The sequence below is a fragment of the Pogona vitticeps genome, chromosome 2, assembly GCF_051106095.1.
Source record: "Pogona vitticeps strain Pit_001003342236 chromosome 2, PviZW2.1, whole genome shotgun sequence".
In the NCBI taxonomy this organism is placed as follows: Eukaryota; Metazoa; Chordata; class Lepidosauria; order Squamata; family Agamidae; genus Pogona; species Pogona vitticeps.
Window position 1 is genome coordinate 95,940,124 of NC_135784.1, and position 19,505 is coordinate 95,959,628.

Sequence of the window (19,505 nt, forward strand, 5' to 3'; positions counted from 1 at the left end):
GGCTCCCGGGGAGGCAGAAAAGATGGCCGCCCGGCGGAGCCGCTCTGCGCCAGCCAAGCCGTCAGAGGGCGCAGCGGAGCAGGAGCTGCCGTGGCTGCTCGGCTCCGACCGCGACGTATGCAGCCCCCGTGACCCACCTGTGACGGTCGGCTGGGCCCCGGTTCGAAGCGGGGGAGCCGGCCCGGGTGGCGGCGGCGGCGGCGGCGGTGCCGCGGTACCCTCGTCGCCCTCTTCTTCCTCCTCCTCCTCCTCATCATGTGGCTGGGCCCCGAGGAAGTCCTGCTGGCCAACGCGCTGTGGGTGACCGAGAGGGCCAACCCCTTTTTTCTCTTGCAGCGGCGGCGGGGCCACGGCAAGGGGGGCGGCCTGACGGGTGAGTGGAGTCGGTTGCCAAGCAGGGCAGGGCAGGGCAGGGCAGGGAGGAGGAGGAGGAGGTGGGCAGTTGCCGCCGCCGCCTTTTCTTTCCTGGGGCCCTCGCCCTCACTGCGGAGAAAGGCTGAGGGGAATGGTCGGGGCCTAGGCTCAAAGGTGGCGGCGGCGGCGGCGCCCTACCTGGGCCATTGGAGCCCCGAGAGGCCCCCCCCCCGATCTTAAAGGATGCTGGCTTTTAAAAGAACCAGGCCTCTCCAGAGCCCCTGCCGCTTGCATGAGTATTGGGCCTCAGTGCCGTGATGTAGCACGGGTTGTTGTGGTTGTTGTTGTTATATGCCCTCAAGCCGCCCCCTATAAGTCTCCGAAACAGACCTGCTCAGCTCTTGCAAACTCAAGTCTGTGGCTTTGTCATCAGTCCACCTGGTGTGTGGCCTTCCTCGTTAGCCGTGCCCTCTTTTGTTGCCACAGGGGGTCATGCCTTGAGAGGTGAAAATGTTAATCCCTAAGGATTTAGCCTTTGTCGACTGGCATAAGCTTGCTTCCTTGACTTCTGTCCTCGGGTCGTCACTCTGTGACCCTGGGGGTCCCTGCTCTCCAAGATGATGCACATTTGGATCCATTGTAAGATCTCTTACAGGGTGATGTCCGGGAGCAGTGGACTAAAGATACCTTTATTATACCTGTATATTTAACAAGTACATTTGCAGTTTCTTCCAGAAAAAGTTAGAGCTGGGGTTATGTGTACGTCTCTGAGTATGCACATAGAGGTACAACGTTTTGTGTAAAAGGACAAACAAAATAAGGGCCAGAAGCAGCTCTTTTTTCTTGGTGATGCGTCTTCAGTGTGTCTTCACTTGCGTAGCTATTATTAAGCAGGTTTCATATAGAAATTAAAGGATTGTACATATTTTAAACATCTGTGTAAACACAGGGGCCAGGTAATTTATGTTTTTGCTGTAATTCTTGGAGTGGGTAGAAATTATTTCAGCAGAAATTATTGCAAGATTTTTTTTGTGATTGTAAACAAAAGCTAATCTCTTATATCTTAATAAGAGTGTTGTAAGAACATTAACACAATTTAGGTCATCCATAAGCAAGGTAAATATTATCAATGGAACAAGCTTTGTTCACATTACAACATGTTCCCAAATTCTACAAGCCCAAATTGTGGCCTGACGTTTGCATTCTAACACTTTTCTTTGCATATATGGATGCTGTACATGTGTTTGGATACATTGCCTGTGTTGGCTACAGTTGTTGGGAGTTGTAGGTCAAAATATAATGGTAGACCACAGTTATACATGCTTGTTGTTGTTTAGTTGTGTCCGACTCTTCGTAACCCCATGGACCACAGCACGCCAGGCCCTCCTATCTTCCACTGCCTCCCGGAGTTTGGTCAAATTCGTGTTGGTTGCTTCGCAGACACTGTCCAGCCATCTCATCCTCGGTCGTCCTCTTCTCCTCTTACCGTCACACTTTCCCAACATCAAGGTTTTTTCCAAGGAGTCTTCTCTTCTCATGAGATGGCCAAAGTATTGGAGCCTCAGCTTCAGGATCTGTCCGTCCAGTCAGCACTCAGGGTTGATTTCCTTCAGAACGGATAGGTTTGTTCTCCTTGCGGTCCAGGGGACTCTCAGGAGTCTCTTCCAGCACCACAATTCAAAAGCATCAATTCTTCTGCGGTCAGCTTTCTTTATGGTCCAGCTCTCACTTCCGTACATCACGACAGGGAAAACCATAGCTTTGACTATGTAGACTTTTGTTGGCAAGGTGATTTCTCTGCTTATTAAGATGCTGTCGAGGTTTGTCATCACTTTCCTCCCAAGAAACAGGCATCTTTTAATTTCTTGGCTGTTGTCTCCATCTGCAGTGATCATGGAGCCCAAGAAAGTAAAATCTGTCACTGCCTCCATCTGTTCCCCTTCTATTTGGCAGTAGCTGGGGTAGAGCATTGAATAGCATTATCTTCTCCCATGATGTTCCTGTAAATGTCCCTTTTTTCTTTTCTTTTCTTTTTCTTTCTTTCTTTCTTTCTTTCTTTCTTTCTTTCTTTCTTTCTTTCTTTCTTTCTTTCTTTCTTTCTTTCTTTCTTTTCTTTTCTTTTCTTTTCTTTTCTTTTCTTTTTTGAATGAAGGAATGGAGAAAGATTAATTATCTTTCTTCAGCTGGAACAAAATAGTAGAGGACCGTTTAGAGGTAGGCTTGATTTTATCTCTACATAATTGTGATTTTTGCATTGCTGAATGCTGAAGTCCTTGCCATTTAGCTGCCTTTGGTCCTTCTAAGAAGAAAGGCAGGATAAAAGTATTGTATATAAATAAATGTGTGTTTTACATTATACTTCAAACGGTTTATAACAAAACATGACCAGAAAACCCCAGTTAATTTTTATTCACATGAGAGAATTTTTTAAAAATTATTACAGTACACAGTACAATGTCAACGTCAGCATTTCAAACAGTAGAAAATAATGTGCCTCTGTGCTTGGATTTTGTGGTTTATTTTATGATGTTCAAGAGCTACATTGGATCCCCCACAGTCTTCCAGGGGCCACACCATTCTCCTCCTGCAGTGTTTCTTTGATATAAGGCTGTTGCCTCATGTGGAGTCCTGTGAAGCCACAGAGAACAGAATCTATCAGATCCCTACACCTGAAAGAAGCAAAAGGACATACAAAGGCAGGGACAAACTGGTGGTTTTAAGTGCAGGTTCAGCAACATGGCTTGCTGTGGCACCAGTTGGGGAGCAGCATGAAAGAAGTGCCAGGAGGAACAGAAAGGGAATTCAGAGGCTATTGAGTTGTCTGTTCCTGTTGTAGGAAGAGGTTAGAGAGTTTTTTTTAGAAAAAAATAATAATATATGTTTGCTGGAACTGTGCAGATTCAAACACATGGCTATTTTGTGCATGCTTTCCAAAACAACATAGATACAGTGATTGACTGGTTTTCGTGTTGCTATCTCTTTAGCTCAGGGAAGGCTTATTTCATCATTCTATCAGAAGGAAGATGTCAGTGAGTTGACATGTCATGGTGCCTCAGGGGAACTGAGAAGCTGCAGCCTGTAGTGCACATATCTGTAATAGCTGGTCAACCTGAGACAGGAAGACAGGCTAAGGCAGAAACAGCTAATAAGAACTGTGTCAAATAAAAAGCAAACATGATTATATTAATGGGGAGAAGATGTTAATGTGATTGTGTTTTAAGAGTTCAACAATGCTTTCCATTTACTTTACAGTGTGTACAGCACAAGTTTTTTTAAAGCTATGAACACATGGGTGATTTGTAACAAAAGCAGCTTGATGCCCTCCCTTTAGGAATGATTCTTGTTCTGGGGGGGTGGAATCCTAGAACTCAAAATCATAAGTTGTCACTAGAAACATACGATTTCCTTCCCCTTTCTATATTTTTATTATACTAAAGGATGGTTAATACTAAGGGATGGTTAATATGAGGTACCTATAATTAAATAATGGTGTAATGTCATGGGCAACAAGCTGTACAAGCCCTGCCTCTGCATTGACCACATCATTTTGTGAATGTTTCCATTTAGCAACTGTGGTAGATGCTCTGATATTTACCCAGTGGATACAGACCGTTTCCTGTTCTCTGCAGCACAATTCAGAGAGTAGAGTGCCCTTCATTTCTAGCATTTTCTTTTCTCCTTCCTACACCAGTTGCTCCTTTTTCCTTTTCAGAATTCAGTATAAAACAAGATTTGCACTGATGACAATGCTAACCAGGTTTAGGCAGCCTCTGAAATCAGTTTTTAACATTGGCCTGCAAATTCTGATGGTAGCTGTTGTTAGCATTAACCTTGGTTCAAATATAACACTTGTGAAGAACACCTTTAGGGATGAGATTTTCATATATTTTGGATTACAAATGCCATAGTTCTCCATTCTTGGAGTTCCACCTATCTTACAGGTATCTTACAGAACTTAAATGTGGTACCTATGAGAGAAATACGTAAATGAGAAGGCTTTGAAGCTTAGCTAGGCCAAGCTTCATGTTCCTGCCCTGGTACTAGCTAGAAGCTTTATTTCTGCTCAGGAAGCATGGGCAAAACCTGACCTAGCTGAGTCTCAGAGCCTTACAACTTAGGCCTTACTTCCAAGTGCATCACATTTAGATGTATCTGTAAGGTCATTGGAACTCCCAGAATGAAGATTTATGGTATTCGTAGTCCAGAAAAACACATTCCAAGCACAATCATTATTCATGGTAGGGGTGTGGGAAGGCAGTCTCAGGAAGTGAGTGTCTGTCTCATGAGTGTGTCTGATTTGTTATCTAGATGGTTTAGAAATTCTTCCAGTTTTTCTTCACCATGCCTCCAAATTGCGAAGGTGTCATCCACGTATCAGAACCAGACTGTGCGTGCGAAGAGTTCCGATATGTGGATACACCTTCTCAGTTTGGAGCACGGTGAAGAAAAACTGGAAGAATTACTAAACCATCTCAATAGAATCCACCCAGAAAAACAATTCACCATGAAAAAAGAAATAGAGGACCAACTCCCTCTCTTAGATGTCATTGTCATACGCAAACCTGACCTCCTATTGGGACACAAGGTCTACAGAAAACCCACCCCACAGACTGGTTCCTACACAATAACTCCACCCACGACAAAAAAGAGGCATAATCAAAACACTTGTAACCGTGCAGATCGTAACTGTGAAGCTCAATTTCTCAGCATCAAACTCAACCATCTGAATTGGGCCCTATAAGCAAATGGCTGTTCCAAGAATGGAATCACAAGAGCCATTGAACTGAGAAAACAACACCGAGCTGAAGAAGAAAAACATCCACCCTCAAATAAAGTATTTCTGCCATACTAAGGGGTCACAGACCGCATGGGGAAACTTTTAAAAAAAGACAACCTACAAACAATATTCAGGGTCACCACAAAAATACAACAAATTTTACAGTAAGCAAAGGACAAAAGGATCCCCTCACCACTGCAGGAGTATACCAGATACCTTGCAGTTGTGGCCAGGTATATATTGGGACCACAAAATGCAGCATCCACACTAGAATCAAAGAACTTGAAAGACACTGTGAACTAAAACAATCAGAAAAATTGGCAGTAGCTGAACATGCCCTGAAACAAGCTGGACATGAAATCCTATTTAAAAAACACAGAAGTACTGGACAACACCAGCAATCATTATGTTAGACTACACATGGAAGCCATTGAAATCCACAAACATAAGCACAGCTTCAACAAAAAAGAAGGAAGTCTAAAAATCAATAAAGCCTGATTCCCAGCACTGAAAAATACAGCCTGCAAAAAGGTCAATGAACTCTACCCATCCACAAGGACCGGTGATCACTGCGCACGAAAGGCTATCTAACAACACCCATCAATCGTAGGGACAGATCATCTCCCCCCTTATCACAACAATTTACCCATAACAAAAAACACCCTGATCACCATAATCACCTAATCTCCTGAAAAGGACAAAAAGCTGATCCCACAGCTACAAATAGTCAACTATCCCACACTCTGTACCAGAATACAGACACAGTTCTAACTCTTGTCCTCTGAAGATGCCGGCCACAGAGACTGGCAAAACATTAGGAAGAAAGACCCCCCAAAGCACGGCCAAACAGCCCAAAAAACCTACAACAACCATCGGATCCCAGCCATGAAAGCCTTCAAGAATACAAAATAAGGAAGTGTTTACAATTGCATTCAGGTTCTAAAATGCAAGGAATGTAGAGGTCAATTTAATTTTTTTGCATCTTATAAACACTGTCAAATGTCCTTCCCCCATTTCCACCTCTGGCAATAATGTGCACTGCCTCTGCAATTCCTGTTCATTAAATTATTTTATATTATTAAATAAATATTACATTATTTGATTTGATTTTGAGAATTCACATCTTGCCAACTTGATATCTTACAAATACAGTGGTGCCTCGCTTGACGACGATAATCCGTTCCAGTAAAATCGCTGTAGAACAAAATCGTTGTCAAGCGAAAGTAAAAAGCCCATTGAAACGCATTGAAAACCGCTCAGTACGTTCCAGTGGGCGAAATACCTCAGCATCCAGCGAAGATCTTCCATAGGGTGGCCATTTTCTGGTGCCTGTAATGCGAAAAAACCATCTTAAGCACAGCGGGGAGCCATTTTGAACAGTGGGTGGCCATTTTGAAAACCTGGCTATCAGCTGTTTTTGATTGTCGGGAAGCGAAAAATCTGTTCCTGAAGCAGGGAACCGATCATCGTCAAGCAATTTTTCCCTATCTAAACATTGTTTTGCTATCGCTATTGTGATAGTAAAAACCTCGTCGTACAGCGGATTCGTCATAGAACGAGGTAATCGTTAAGCGGGGCACCACTGTATTCTTGCCATCGTAGCTATTTACAGATATTATAATAAATAATTTGAGAATATGCAATCCCCCTGTCTACCACAAAAATGCACTGCAGTCTAATTATGTTACAGTTCAAAGTCCTTTTAAAATGTCTGTCTCAAGCTGTCAGTAATGCTTGTGACAGATATCACAAGCCTTATTAGTGGCTTTTTTCTCTATTTGAGAAAAGCCACTAATACTCTCTCTCTCTCTCTCTCTCTCTCTCTCTCTCTCTCTCTCTCTCTCTCTCTCTCTCTCTCTCTCTCTCTCTCTCTCTTTGTCCTGTACATCACAATATTGTTTCTTATATGATCATTAGGCAGTGATTAAAAATTAGCTGAAGAATGCTTTCACTGCTCATCTTGATAAGACCATGTGATGGTGTGAAAGAGATGATAATATTAACGTACTTCTCAGCAGTGTGCTGCTGTCCTCTACAACCACAGGAGGGAAATGTGATATTTCCAGCTCCCCAATCAAGGTTGGACTGGTAACAATAGGGATTGATTTCTCCCCCCCCCCCCAAGAGTTAGAAAGACCACGAAGCTCCTCACCAACAGGCAACTGCGAAGACAAAAGCGGGAAAAGTGAAAGAGGAGAAACCCCAATAGGAGGAGGCAAGACATGGCAGGAAGATATCCAGGAGAAACAGACAGGAAAAGAAGGGAGGCAGGAAGAAGTGAGGCAGACATTAAAAGAGGGTTGAAGGAAGGGGTAGAAGAAGATCAGGGGAAGAGACCGGATGAACGCTGGAAAGTGATAGAATTAGAAGATCTCTGGACCAGGGAATTAGCCGCTTTCCATTACTAAAGAGGAAGGTGAGAGAAGAAGAAATCAACAGGTACCCAATAAGCCCCCGTACTGGGAGGAAAGTGAAGAATGGGAAAGGAGAAGGCTGGAAAGGGAGGCTAGAGAGAGAACAAGAGGGAGAGAAAGGGCAAGAAGATGGCTGGGGCTAGATCCTATGAGACCCAGATATATTAGAGAGAAGAAGCAAATGGGACAGTGTTTATGGCAACTACCCAGCTGTGATTTACCCTTAAATGTCTGTTTGCAAGTATCCCTTTTAAGTATGAACAGTTTTTTTAAAAAAAACCTGGAAATTTAGGATGAATATTGGCTAATACCCTGTTTTCAGTTGTAGAATCTAACAACACACTAAGGTCATGTTCCCTTAGATCTCCAGCTTGTATTTGCAAAAGCTAGAGACTATTCTATTACAGCTAGTAAGACTTAAGCCTGTGTGTGAAGGTACTGGATGCCCCATTGCACAAGCCCAAGGTGCAACTACGTTGGGAATAGCCAGAATCTGTTTGATTCACAGTTTCTTTTGCAACTGTGTTTGGTTAAGGTGACCACACAAAGACCCCAGATTGTTTCAGTGCCAGTGTCGCACTGGCCCCTCAAACTGATGGGGTTCCATTCTTGCCTAAAGCCCTCCTTCCTTTGATGCTGCCTTTCTGCCAATCCCTGGCTCTCCTTTTGCATTTTGCCATCAAGCTACTGGGACTGTTTAAAGCAGTGGTTCTTAACCCTTTTGAAAGAAACGCCCCCTTGAGCCATTGAGGAAGTTATCATCGCCCCCCTCCCCACGGTGATGATATCTATCTTTATTTATTTATTTATTTATTTATTTATTTATTTACTTACTTACTTACTTACTTACTTACTTACTTACTTACTTACTTACTTACTTACTTACTTACTTACTTATGACACTTAAATCCAATGACCCCTGAAAACAAAATTCAATTCCAAGAAAATGAAATGCCCCCAAAAAGTAACATTTAATGATTTAGTTGCAAGCGAATTTTAAGATGCAAAAAGAAATATAAAAAGGGCATAAAAACAAACCACAATGCAGGAACTAAAAATTTCAAGACGAAAACTCTGAAACTAAATTAAGATTGGAGGAAAATATATATTCATGCACACTGTAAAAAGGCTGCAGGCATCTTAACAGGTTTGGCTTGCTCCAGCGCCCCCCTACCGCCCCCTTCTGCTCCAGCGCCCCCACGCCTCCCCTTTTCGTTCTACTGCCCCCCTGAAAAATGAAATCGCCCCCTGGGGGGCATTATCGCCCACATTAAGAACCACTGGTTTAAAGGGTTGCACGGTGGTAGGGAAAAGGGATCGTTTTTTAAAAAAAAATTCCATATGCATACACACATACCACAAAAACATTGTAGTCTGTTGGAGTTTGTCAGAGTTGTTTTGATTTTATATCAATTTTTATCTTCTTTTTTTTCTCTGTGCAGAGATTATGTGTAGCCTGTATAATTAAAAAAATTGTAAACCGCCCGGAGAGTGCTTGTAGCGCTATGGGGCGGTATATAAGTCTAATAAATAAATAAATAAATAAATAAATTATCTCGCACTGAACTAATGTAGCAATGCAGTGATAAGGTGATCTAGCACTAGATACAATGGTTTGTTTAAAAATAAACAAAAATTACTTTGGGAAAACTAGGGAAAAAGATTGAAGGAGTGTGTGTCCCAAAATGTGTGTTCCTGCTGTCCCAAAATATAATGCCTCAACTTACTATGTCACCAGAAAGCCACCCAAACTCACACACCCCAGTTTTTTGGTAGAACGAAACAAACAATTATGCGGGCATTGAATGGTTGCAATTAGAAAAAAATTATTTTTTTGTTTTGTTTTGTTTGTTATTCAATAAAATAGAAATAAAAAAAAATAATGTGATCATGTGATTTGTGAATAAGGTGATTTGAATATACTAGTGCCAATTCTGAAACAAATTATGGAATGTTTTCCAGTGTAGCTGAACGTTCAGAAAAGCCAAATCTCTCATGAAGTAGTCAGTTAAATGTGCACAGACTAGGGAAAGGTGTCTCAGGTACTTGCATCAGTGTGCCTTGCAAATATTCATATAAGTAAACAATATTAATTTAATTAATATTACATGTTTTGGTCCCAACATTAAGTGGACGAACACAACTCCTTTGAAAGGTTCAGGGTGAGTAACAATGCATATGTAAAAAAAGCATCATACAGTATTCATTTATACACCAGCCATCTTTCTTCATTTGGCTCATAGTTGGAGCTTTTATTCTGTCCGCATAAGTATTCCAGATTGCTGGTAGAAATGCCCATGTTCAGGCTTGTTGAAAATACAGGACTACAACAGCATAGTGTTTTGCCCTACCATTTCTTCTGTGCTGGAATGATAGCATTTGCTGTGGTGTAAACCTTTGCTGTGGCGTAAAGATCACAATGTTTTAGAGTATTTTTGGGTGCTCAGTGAACCAAATTTTAGATTAATTACCTTTTTTGTGATAGTGTAGATTCCTATTGTGGTGTAGTGGATAGAGTGATGGGCTAGGAATCTGGAGAATAGGGTTGAATCCCCACCTGGTCATGGAAACTCACTGGAATTGATAGAACGACTCCTTAAATATATCACTTACTTTGAAAGCCCTATTAGGGTTGTTATATGTAAATTCTGAGTTGATGGCTGTGACAACCCCAGACCTACTGGAGTATCCCACCCTGTAATTATGCTGCCACCAACCATTCCCTGTAAGGAGTCACACAGACCAGGAATGGATTTTAATAAATAAAAGAACAAGGTTTATTGAAACAACAATCAGGATAAATAAAAGAATCAGGTAAATAGGATACTGTAACGTGGCATAGTCCCAATCACACCCATACAACAGCTTGGTTCCCACTGAACACTTTAAGGTAACGCGCAGACCCTGAACCTATCAGTTCTGGCTACCTAGATAGAAACCTGAACCTATCAGGTATGTACTAACTGACAAACAGTTGTACCCAGTCTGACACACAGACTCCAACTCCCTTCTCCACACAAGTTCCAAATATATATACAGTACAGCTCCTCCCCCCTGATGTCCCGCCTTCCACTCCCCATAGGATGGAACTTTCCCTCCAAACCCATGACAGACAGGTACCATCAGTGCTGTATGTGACACCTCCCCTCTTTATAAGTTGTTTTGCGGGGGAAAAGCTAAAGTGCTTTTCTCCAAAAAAACAACCAGGATCAAAACACAAAAACAGTTATACATTATAACACAATCCCATAACCCATACTTACTCACTCTAGGTCAAACATTTCACTTATGCATTTAAACATTAATATTTGCAATACATTAAGTTACCTTTATTAATACAAACCAAGCTTGTTCAATAAACAGGTACATTTTAACTTTTGGTCACCAAAATATACATAGTCCATGGTTTCTTCACCGTCTTCACTCGTCGGGTCTTCTTGACAAGGCGTCAGCAACACAGTTCATTGACCCTCTGACCACCTTCACTTCAAAGTCAAAATCTTGCAGGTTTAAAGCCCACCTCATAAGTTTACTATTATGGGTTTTCATTGTCTTTAACCACTGCAGTGGTGAGTGGTCAGTGCACAGAACAAAATGTCTTCCCCAGATGTAAGGTTTGGCCTTCTGAATCGCGTATACTATGGCCAGGCACTCCTTTTCCACGGTTGCCAAATGTCTCTCACCTTTCTGGAGTTTCCTACTCAGGTAGGACACTGGATGCTGGTCACCATTTTCATCCTCCTGGCAAAGAACTGCTCCTACCCCGCTGTTAGACGCATCGGTGTAGATGATGAACTCCCGGTCGAAGTCGGGAGCACGCAGCACTGGATAATGGACGAGCGCCTCCTTCAACCTCTGGAACGCCTCCTCACAGTCGCTGGTCCACTGGATGCGGTCATCAGTCTTCTTCCGCGTCAGATCGGTCAGCGGAGTCGCCATCTCGCTAAACCTCGGGATGAACTTTCTGTAGTAGCCCACCAACCCAAGAAATGATTTGACTTTTTTCTTGGTGTTGGGTCTGGGCCAATCACGAACGGCTTCTATCTTGGCCTCTAGGGGTTTGATCACTCCCTTCACTATCCCCGGCTTATTTGAAAAAACCTTATGATGTTTAGTGAGCAGCACTTTTAGTTCTTGCTGCTGGTCTTGGGTGAGTGCAGGACTGATCTTCACCTCATCTGGGTTGTATTTCACTTCCCCTCTACCCTCCCAGAAGGGTAATTCAGCTTCCTCACTCTCAGCTGCTTTTATGGCAAATAAAACCCTCTGTTCCCCTCTGTAGTAGGGTTTCAGGGCATTCACATGTACCACCCTCCGTGCTTGGTGTTCCTCCTGTTCTATAAGGTAGTTCAGATCCGACATCTTGGAAATGACCCTGTATGGTCCTGCCCATTTGAGCTGCAGTTTGTTCTCTTTCCAGGGCCTAAGCCAAAGCACTTCCTCCCCTGGGTTAAAGTGCCTCTCCCTGGCTTTCTGGTCATACCAGGTTTTCTGTCTGACCTTCTGAGCTTGCAGGTTTTCTGCTGCTAGCTCTAGGTTTCTCTTCAGGTCATTCATTAAAGTGTCTATATACGTCACAACATCTTGTGGGTCATCCTGGGTGATCTGCTCCCAATTTTGTTTGATTAAATCAAGTGGACCTTTCACTTTTCTCCCAAACAAAAGTTCAAACGGACTGAACCTGGTACTGGCTTGGGGCACTGATCGATAAGCAAACAAAAGGGATTGCAGCTTCTGGTCCCAATTGTTTGGATTCTCAGCCAAGTAAGCCCTAATCATGCGCATCAGAGTCCCATTGAACTTCTCCGTTAACCCATTACTTTCGGGGTGATAGGCAGTGGTTTCCTTGTGTTTAATTCCACAGATTTGCCATAACCGTTTCATGAGCTTTGATGTAAACGATGTGCCCAAATCTGTGATTATTTCTGAGGCAAATCCCATCCTGGACATATACCCCACCAAGGCATCTGCCACTGTGTTAGTTTCGATATTAGTCAAGGGTATGGCTTCGGGGTACCTCGTGGCATGGTCCACAATGGTGAGAATGAACCGGTTCCCCCTCTTTGTGGCCTTAGGCAAAGGTCCCACAATATCCACTCCTATACATTTGAACGGGGTGTCAATCACAGGCAAAGGGCACAACTTCGCTTTGGTCCTGTCACGGTTATTCCCCTGCCTCTGACACACATCACATTGTTTACAGAACTCCTTGATCTGCTTCCCTATTTCAGGCCAGTGAAAATTTTGTGTGATTCTCTGCTGTGTTTTGTTCACCCCTAAGTGCGCAGCAAACATATCAGAGTGCCCCCTTTGTAAGATCATGGGGCGATACTTTTCAGGTACCACTAGCTGACTTCTGATCCCATCTCCCCCTTTTGAGATATTCATCAGGGTCTCTCTATATAAAATTCCCTTTTTCTCGCGAAATCTCGCTGGGGTTTCAGGTGTTAGCTGGGTGTCTGTCACCTTTTCAAAACACTTTCGGAGAGTGGCGTCTGCCTTTTGCTCTTGGCCAAATTTGCTGTCCGTGGTTAAGGTTTCCACCACAGCTTCGGGACTACCCTCATCTGCTTCAACCTCGGGCTCTTCAGTACCCCCCTGAACTGTCCCCGTGGTAGCTTGTGAGCGTGTAATCACTAGCACCCGTTTCACATGTTCAGCCAGGTCATTTCCCACGAGCACGGCTGCTGGCAGAGTCGATGAAATCGCTAGCCGCCAAACTCCCCTCCAGCCTTGAAAGCTCACAGGTACCTCAGCTACTGGCAGTGAGATCACCTGCCCCTCAATCCCTGCCACTTTCAGGCTCTCATTTGGGATTATATACTTCCTAGGAATAATGTCTGGATGGCACAGGGTCACCTGGGAACAAGTATCCCTTAGCCCCCTATACTGATGGTCAAGTATTCCTACGTCCACCCCTGCGGTCTCAAACAATTGCGAATCTGTCCTCACTAGTAAGCAGCGCTTGACCTCCACAAGAGGACCATTTTCCCCAGCCTGATCAGCAGATGTAACTGGTCCAGAGTGAGTCGCCATGGCAACAGGCTCCCTCAGTGGCAAGGAGCTTTGCTCTGTCTGGACACAGAACACAGCTTTTGGCTTGGTTCCACTCAAATCATGAGGCAAATTTCCCTTTAGCTGCTTTAATTTCTCACACTCTGAGATTAGATGGCCCTTTCCTTGACAGAAATAACATTTTCTGCTGTACTTGGAGTCTTTCTCATCTGGTTTTGGTTTTCCCTCCAAAATCTGAGGTCTTGGTGGTTTCATGTCTGAGGGCTTCCCTTCAATATGGGCCCCTCCCCCTTGCTGGTTTTTCCCTGGTCCCTGAGAGTACCTGCTGTAGGTTTCTTTGGGCTTACCCACAGTTTTCCCCTCAGCACCTAAGGGCTTCCTTATTTGGGAAATAAAATCTGCGATCTCTGCCGCTTCTGTCACCGATTTAGGTTTCCTCTCCCTCACATGGAACTTTAGTTCCCCATGCAGGACTGAATAAAACTGTTCCAGCGCTATCAGGTCTTTGAGCTGCTGGAAGGTCTCTGTCCCCTCCTGAGACAGCCATTTCTCTAGCAACCTCACCAGTTGGGCCCCCACTTGGGTAAAAGTCTGCTCTGGTTTTTTTGTGAGTGACCTGAATCTTTGCCTCAGCTGTTCAGCATTTATCCCATGCCGGGCAAACACCAGTTTTTTAAACTCAGCGAAGTCCTTCAGCAGTTCCACTGGCATCTCTGCATAGACTTCTGCCAGGCTGCCACTGATTAAAGATCGCATAATGGTCATCTTCTCAGTTTCCCTTACTGAGAAGTCCACAAACGCTCTTTCCACGAGGGAAAAGAACACCTCAGGGCAATCTCCCTTGTGGTACACAGGGAATTTCTTCAAGTCAGTTTTAGACAATTGGCCCACCTCAGAATCTCTATTGTTATTATTGTTCTGGTTCATCATTTCCAATTTTCTTAACTCAAACGCCATCCTCTCTCTCTCTCTTTCCATTTCAAATTGTCTTTGTTTCTCCTTTTCCCTTTCCTGTTTCTCTTCCTTTTCCATTTCAAATTGTCTCTGTTTCTCTCTTTCCCTTTCCTCCATTTCCCTCACCCTCAGTTCATGCTGTTGGGCTAGGAGCATTCTTCTGAGTTCTGAGGTCAGTTCTCCCGTGCTCTCATCCTGCACTGAGCCAAATTCCTCCTCAGAACCTTGGTCTCCCTGTGGTTCTCTCACTTCCCCCATTTCTGCCATTTGGCTTTGAGTCAAGGGCATAATCCCCCCAGAACAGGTTGCCTTCAAAAGTCACGCCTCAAAATAAAACGACGACTTTTTTCCTTTTGCCTCAGAAACAGCCTTCTATAGACTGCTGCTGTCCCTCCAGCACCAACTTGCAACTGTTGCCAGGCAGAATCCACCCCCTCTGCTAGGCCTCTCAGCAGACAGGCTAGATCACTGTTACTTCACGCAGCTTTGCCTCAGCCCTTTCCCGCCAAAACAGGTTGCCTCAGAGCTCCCTAATCTAGTCCCCCAATCTGAGTTTGCACGTTCTTCCACTAGCCTACCTCCCCGTGAGGTAAGCCTAGAAGATTACCTACACGCCCTCAGATTTTCCCTGACTAGACCCCCCTTGCTCTGGGCACACTTGCCAAGGCTTTGCTGGACCACTGGACAACTGGACCAGTCGTATCCCACACGCTGGACACCAATCAATGTGACAACCCCAGACCTACTGGAGTATCCCACCCTGTAATTATGCTGCCACCAACTATTCCCTGTAAGGAGTCACACAGACCAGGAATGGATTTTAATAAATAAAAGAACAAGGTTTATTGAAACAACAATCAGGATAAATAAAAGAATCAGGTAAATAGGATACTGTAACGTGGCATAGTCCCAATCACACCCATACAACAGCTTGGTTCCCACTGAACACTTTAAGGTAACGCGCAGACCCTGAACCTATCAGTTCTGGCTACCTAGATAGAAACCTGAACCTATCAGGTATGTACTAACTGACAAACAGTTGTACCCAGTCTGACACACAGACTCCAACTCCCTTCTCCACACAAGTTCCAAATATATATACAGTACAGCTCCTCCCCCCTGATGTCCCGCCTTGCACTCCCCATAGGATGGAACTTTCCCTCCAAACCCATGACAGACAGGTACCATCAGTGCTGTATGTGACAATGGCATAGAATAACAACAACACGGTAGTGTACTGAAACAAAAATAGCAGCCTTCAGGCCCTGTTAAGAACCAGCAGAAACATCTTGAATTACATATGTGCCATAGTCAAATAATTTGGGTGGCCTGGTTAAACAACTTGGGTGGCCTGAACATTCTTATAAGAAGTATATGCATGTTTAACCCTACTGGATATAGCTGGTAGCTGTGTTTTTAAAATGTTAACTGTAAATGTTCACTGGATTAGTAGGTATCTGATTATCGTACTCTTTCCCCTGGTTTATATGGGCTACAGGGTTTTCCTCGTGATTATTAAGAATTCACATTTCCTCAATCCCAGTGTCCTTTGGCATTTATCAGATGCCATATCCTACAGCCCCTGTGTATCACAGGTTAGCCGTCTGTAACATGGCTAATCTGGCATGTTAGTAGTAACATTGGATGTTCAGTGTATCTTCTTCACCGTTTCTCCTGCCCAGAAACATAACAGATATGATAAATATAATGACAAAATGCCTCTGAAAATACACAAGTTTTATTTGGAGAGGATGGACTCTATAATGGTGGGACTTGGGTTCTTTGGTAAAGTGATAGCTGGGATATGAAAGACTAAAAACCATATATAAACAACATATACTTTTTATATGGACTCTTTGTAATATTGGAAAAATACCTTTGTCTTTTTGCCCCGCCCCACATTTAAATTATGACACTACAATTTTTTTTATTTTGTATTTTTCAAGATGCTCAAATTATGGCCAGTGAATTCACACCTAGTTTTCCAGAATGGGGAAACTGGCCCTGACTTCTGAAATAGCAAAGCATTGTTTACTTCTAGTGCAATCTCTTTGTATTCTTCTGTGTTATCTCCATTTTGATCAACATATTAGCATTACCATTTTATGCTATTTAGTGCCACCGTGGCAAGGAAGGTTCTTTAAATATATCAGTTTTTAACACTTCAAAGTTCTGGCTGTAGATGGATAATTGGTGGCAGAATTTTTTTACCAGGCATGGAGCACCTTTATCACCCAAGGACTACAGTCTCTCAGGAAATTTGTCAGTGGGATAATGGGGGTGATGCTAGTTTCTCTCTCTCAGACTTGAAAATTAGACTTGTAATCTACTTACAATCTTAGGTGTAGAACTGACAGAGTAAAAATGCATGTGATTCTATTTTAAAATACTGATTTTTTTAATTACCCAAAGGGTAACCCAGGAGTTCTTTAACTACAGTTCCCACAAGCCTTCACTACCAGCTGTGCTGGCTGGGGTTTCTGGGAGTGGCAGTTCAGGAACATCTGGGTTACTCAAAAGTTGGAAACCACTGTTCTAACACATTCCATCATTTTTCTCTCTCATTTTTCTCTCACACAGACCAACTTTGTCATGTTTTTCTCTGTATCCTTTGTGTTTTTTAGGATTGCTTGTGGGAACATTAGATGTTGTTTTGGACTCCAGTGCTAGAGTTGCTCCTTACAGGATTTTACACCAAACACAAGATTCTCAAATTTATTGGGCAGTAGCATGTGGTAAGTATGTACTGTTCTCCATCCAAGCAAGTGAGAAAGCAAAAGTTCCCCCTCCCTGCAAAGGGGAATTGTTACCAGTGCGTATTTGCTGTTTCTTCCAGTACATCCTCAGATTGCAGAGGATTTGCGAGAGAGCATTTTCTTTCTTCTTTTTTGAAAAAAAAGAGAGCTAATGCTAAGAAATAAAATCTGGATATATAGTGGCACATGTCTTTATTACATTCTGTTTGTATTGATATAAAAAGTGTATATGAGATATTAATATAATATAATATAAACTTCAGCTGGTTCAAAATGCAGCAGCCAGGTTGCTGACCAGGGCTTGAGGAGAAAGTGTGAGGTATAAATATTTTGAATAAAATAATAATAAATAAACAGCTCTACTGGCAGCTGGTCCATTTGCAGGCCCAGTTCAAAGAGCTGGTTATGACCTATAAAGCTGTGTAGGGCAGGATCGAAACTACCTGAAGACCTTTCTCTTCTCATCTGAGCTTTCTCAAGTCCTAGGATCTTTTCTCATAGTCCTGCCGCCTTCACAGGAATATCTGGTGAGAATGCAAGAAAGGGCCTTCTCTGGCATTTCTTCGAGGTTGTGGAATGCCTTCCCTTTGGAGTCTGGGGTGGCCTTCTCTCTTTTGTCCTTCCAGATGAAGGAGATGGAGATCATCCTTTTTAGACAGGTTTTTGACAAGTAGTTCTTTAATTATTTTTAATGCAATATTTTATTCTGGTTTTAGTTCCTCTGTTTTTTAATAATTTGTAGCTTGAATTGGGTCCCAGGACTTGGAGAAAGATGACATAAAAATGGAATAAATGCAGATCACGAGTGTATGGCTATTATCTTCAGAGCTTTAATCCCAGATGATATTATGAAGTGAATCAAAAAACAGTTGATCAAGATTTTTAAAAAGAAATTAAAAATTCTCTTGTGGCAAAAATATCTTTGTCCCCAAACACAATGGACTTGTCCTCAATATTTTCAGTTTCCCAGCCAAAACACAGAGGAGAGGGTGAAGAATGCTTAAACCAGATATTTGGCGAAGGTCCTTCTTCTCTGTTGGGAGAGCACAATGAAAGTTACAAAGGCAGGAATAAAATAAAAGAACAAACTAAAAGAACATAGACTGATAGGAAACAAATGTATGTAGTGCAGAGAGGAAGAGCAACAGACACAGATAGTGTTTAGTCTTAAACGTAAGTACAAGAAGCTTAAAGTTTGCCTTTTGAATATGCATTATACTAGTCTGTCGACCACTTATATACTGAAATGGCATTAAGTTTCCTTAGCAGAAGTAGCACAAAAACATTTTGAGGAGAAAAGTGGGAGAAATGTAACTTTTTGAACAGGTTTAGCAGTATTTGTTTTCAAAGCTACTGCAGTTTTATGATCATTTCTTGGTTTCTTTTTAGGTTCAACACGCAAAGAAATCACGAAACACTGGGAATGGTTAGAGAATAACTTGCTGCAGACTCTTGCCATCTTTGACAATGAAGAAGATATCACGACTTTTGTCAAGGGCAAGATACATGTAAGAGACACCCATTCTTGCTGCATCCTGCTTTTGCTGCAGAAAAATCAGACAGCTCTGGTAGTTCCTTCCTGTGAATCTCTTGTAAAGCTCCATGTGGTTCAACTGCTTCCATTATATCCTGTGAGAAAGATACAGAGAGCCAATTATGTGGATTCTTCCCAGTTTTACCTAGAACAATAAATTATGCTGACTAGGTTAACACCCAACTGTATGATGAAAAGCCAGCAATAGGATGGGGCCAAAGTTCAATTTGAACAAGCTTCTGAGAGTTGACATTGATATTTGCTTTTGCTAGAATACTCTTGAACATATCATTCCTCTTTTCCATTCTCTCTTCTTGCATAGTCAGAGAAGTACATGAGGACTTTGCAGACAGTAGAACACTGAATAAATGTTAAAAATGTCCACATTTCACTTAGTGAGCAGAGAAACTTAGTGAGCAGAGAATAAGGAGACGGCTAGAGTGCGCTTGGAGAAAGAAACTGACGGACTATAGTAAGATAGCTATCAGGATTGCAACTAACGGTTACCTAGCCAAGGCAAAGGCTGCTAAAAGATCTTACTTTGCTGACCGGATAAGCGAAGCTTCCAACCAGCAGGCAGAACTTTTCCGTATAGTTCGCGATCTATCTGGAATTGGTCAGGGTGAAGGGCCTCCCACTAGCATCTCACCTGACCAATTTGCAGAATTTTTTTAAATCCAAATTGGAGGCCATCTGCCGTG

General features: G+C 42.8%; 1 protein-coding gene and 1 long non-coding RNA gene across 5 annotated transcripts in view; one reads left to right on the top strand and one right to left on the bottom strand.

The window, feature by feature from the left end:
• The window catches only part of LOC144586811 (uncharacterized), a 36,123-nt gene extending 35,842 nt beyond the window's left edge, over positions 1–281 (bottom strand). Inside the window, exon 1 of the long non-coding RNA XR_013541853.1 lies at positions 138–281. This is a non-coding gene — a long non-coding RNA (uncharacterized LOC144586811). The remainder of the gene's footprint in view (positions 1–137) is intronic.
• Positions 121–19,505, top strand: part of TBC1D9B (TBC1 domain family member 9B) — a 47,909-nt gene continuing 28,524 nt past the window's right edge. For all 4 annotated transcript variants that reach the window (XM_020782751.3, XM_020782753.3, XM_020782752.3 and 1 more), the window contains exons 1-3: positions 121–373; positions 17,139–17,249; positions 18,660–18,778. In XM_020782751.3, coding sequence (XP_020638410.3) covers positions 256–373; positions 17,139–17,249; positions 18,660–18,778 — 348 coding nt within the window. In that variant the 5' untranslated portion in view covers positions 121–255. The remainder of the gene's footprint in view (positions 374–17,138; positions 17,250–18,659; positions 18,779–19,505) is intronic.